We start from the raw sequence: 1,234 nt of genomic DNA on the forward strand, positions 1-1,234 counted from the left end.
AGATTCTGTCCTGGCACAGAGGTCATCAGAGGTCAAAGCTGATTGCTAATGACTCGATCCTTCGTCCTCTTCCTCACCCTGCATCTATTCTGTGGGGGGATTGTCTCAGTGTTTCAAAGGTGCAGAATTATGAATTTGCACATTTGAAATAGTTTCTCTCCCTGATGATGAGTCAGAGCATATGTCGCATTTTAAGACTGATTACTTGAGTTCAAAGTGCTGCGCCTGATTTGAATTTAGAAGGACGGAGAGCTTTGTTGCTACAGATCAGCTGAGTGATGACATGATATTAAAAACACAAAGAACAAATCAAATGAGTTTAACATAATTTTTTTCCAATAAAAAATTAAAAAGCCAGCAAGAAAGAAGTAATGAATAGAAACGACTTTTTCTGTGTTTCTACTTCCTGTTTTGTGTCTTCCAGGACGACGGTTGTCGCTGTAGCAGCCTTCCTGGATGCCTTTCAGAAGGTGGCCGACCTGGCAACCAACAGCCGAGGTAAGATGGGGACGAGGTGCAGCCCTTATGGGGACCAAAGTCCTGGTCCTGGTAGCAGGCACACTGTCAGGAGGATAGTACTTAAAGAATCGAGTGAACAGAGTCAGGTGCAGCTGCTGGTTATCGTAGTAAAGATGTCGGTAAGAGTACTTGTCGTATTTCTTACCGTATCCATTAGCTATTTGTTCGATTCTCTGACATTCATCATTGTGGCTCTTTGGGGCCTTTAATCAAACCATAATGTTGTTAGAGAGCACGTGCACAGTGCAGATATAACCTGCAGGGAACAGGGTGTGCTTGTAGAAGGACTGACAGCAGCAGCTTTGGCTCGTTGCATATAAAAGAGAGACGAGTGCAGTGGATGCTGTTTTATATGTACGGTCATCTGGACCAAGTGATGCTTACTATCATATTATGTGTTGTGTTTGTAATTTCTGCTGTGCCTCTTGGTCAGGTCTGTCCTGAAAAAGAGATTTCAATCTTAAATGTGCACGTGCTGTTTCTGGACTTTTCATTTGCATTTAGCTACAAGAAGACGCATCCTTATGCAGTGGTTATACAGCTGAAGGTGCACAGCATGAGCATCAGATGAATCCTTTGGGTTGGATTAAACGCCGCGTTCTCATCTACTTTCATTATTACTGAGGCCCCACAGTGGCGTGTTGTATCCTCAGCTTTATTTATGGAGTGGAGAGTGACGTATTGCAACCTTTTCATGGTGACATGAGTTTCTCTC

General features: G+C 43.3%; 1 protein-coding gene across 3 annotated transcripts in view; it reads left to right on the plus strand.

Moving 5' to 3' along the window:
• Positions 1-1,234, plus strand: part of LOC102202461 (MTSS I-BAR domain containing 1) — a 66,548-nt gene that overhangs the window by 12,694 nt on the left and 52,620 nt on the right. For all 3 annotated transcript variants that reach the window (XM_005752037.1, XM_005752036.1, XM_005752038.1), the window contains exon 3: positions 425-498. In XM_005752037.1, the coding sequence (XP_005752094.1) occupies positions 425-498 (74 nt within the window). The remainder of the gene's footprint in view (positions 1-424; positions 499-1,234) is intronic.

Source organism: Pundamilia nyererei, unplaced genomic scaffold, assembly GCF_000239375.1.
Source record: "Pundamilia nyererei isolate P.nyererei 1_Seehausen unplaced genomic scaffold, PunNye1.0 scaffold00340, whole genome shotgun sequence".
Classification (NCBI taxonomy): domain Eukaryota; kingdom Metazoa; phylum Chordata; class Actinopteri; order Cichliformes; family Cichlidae; genus Pundamilia; species Pundamilia nyererei.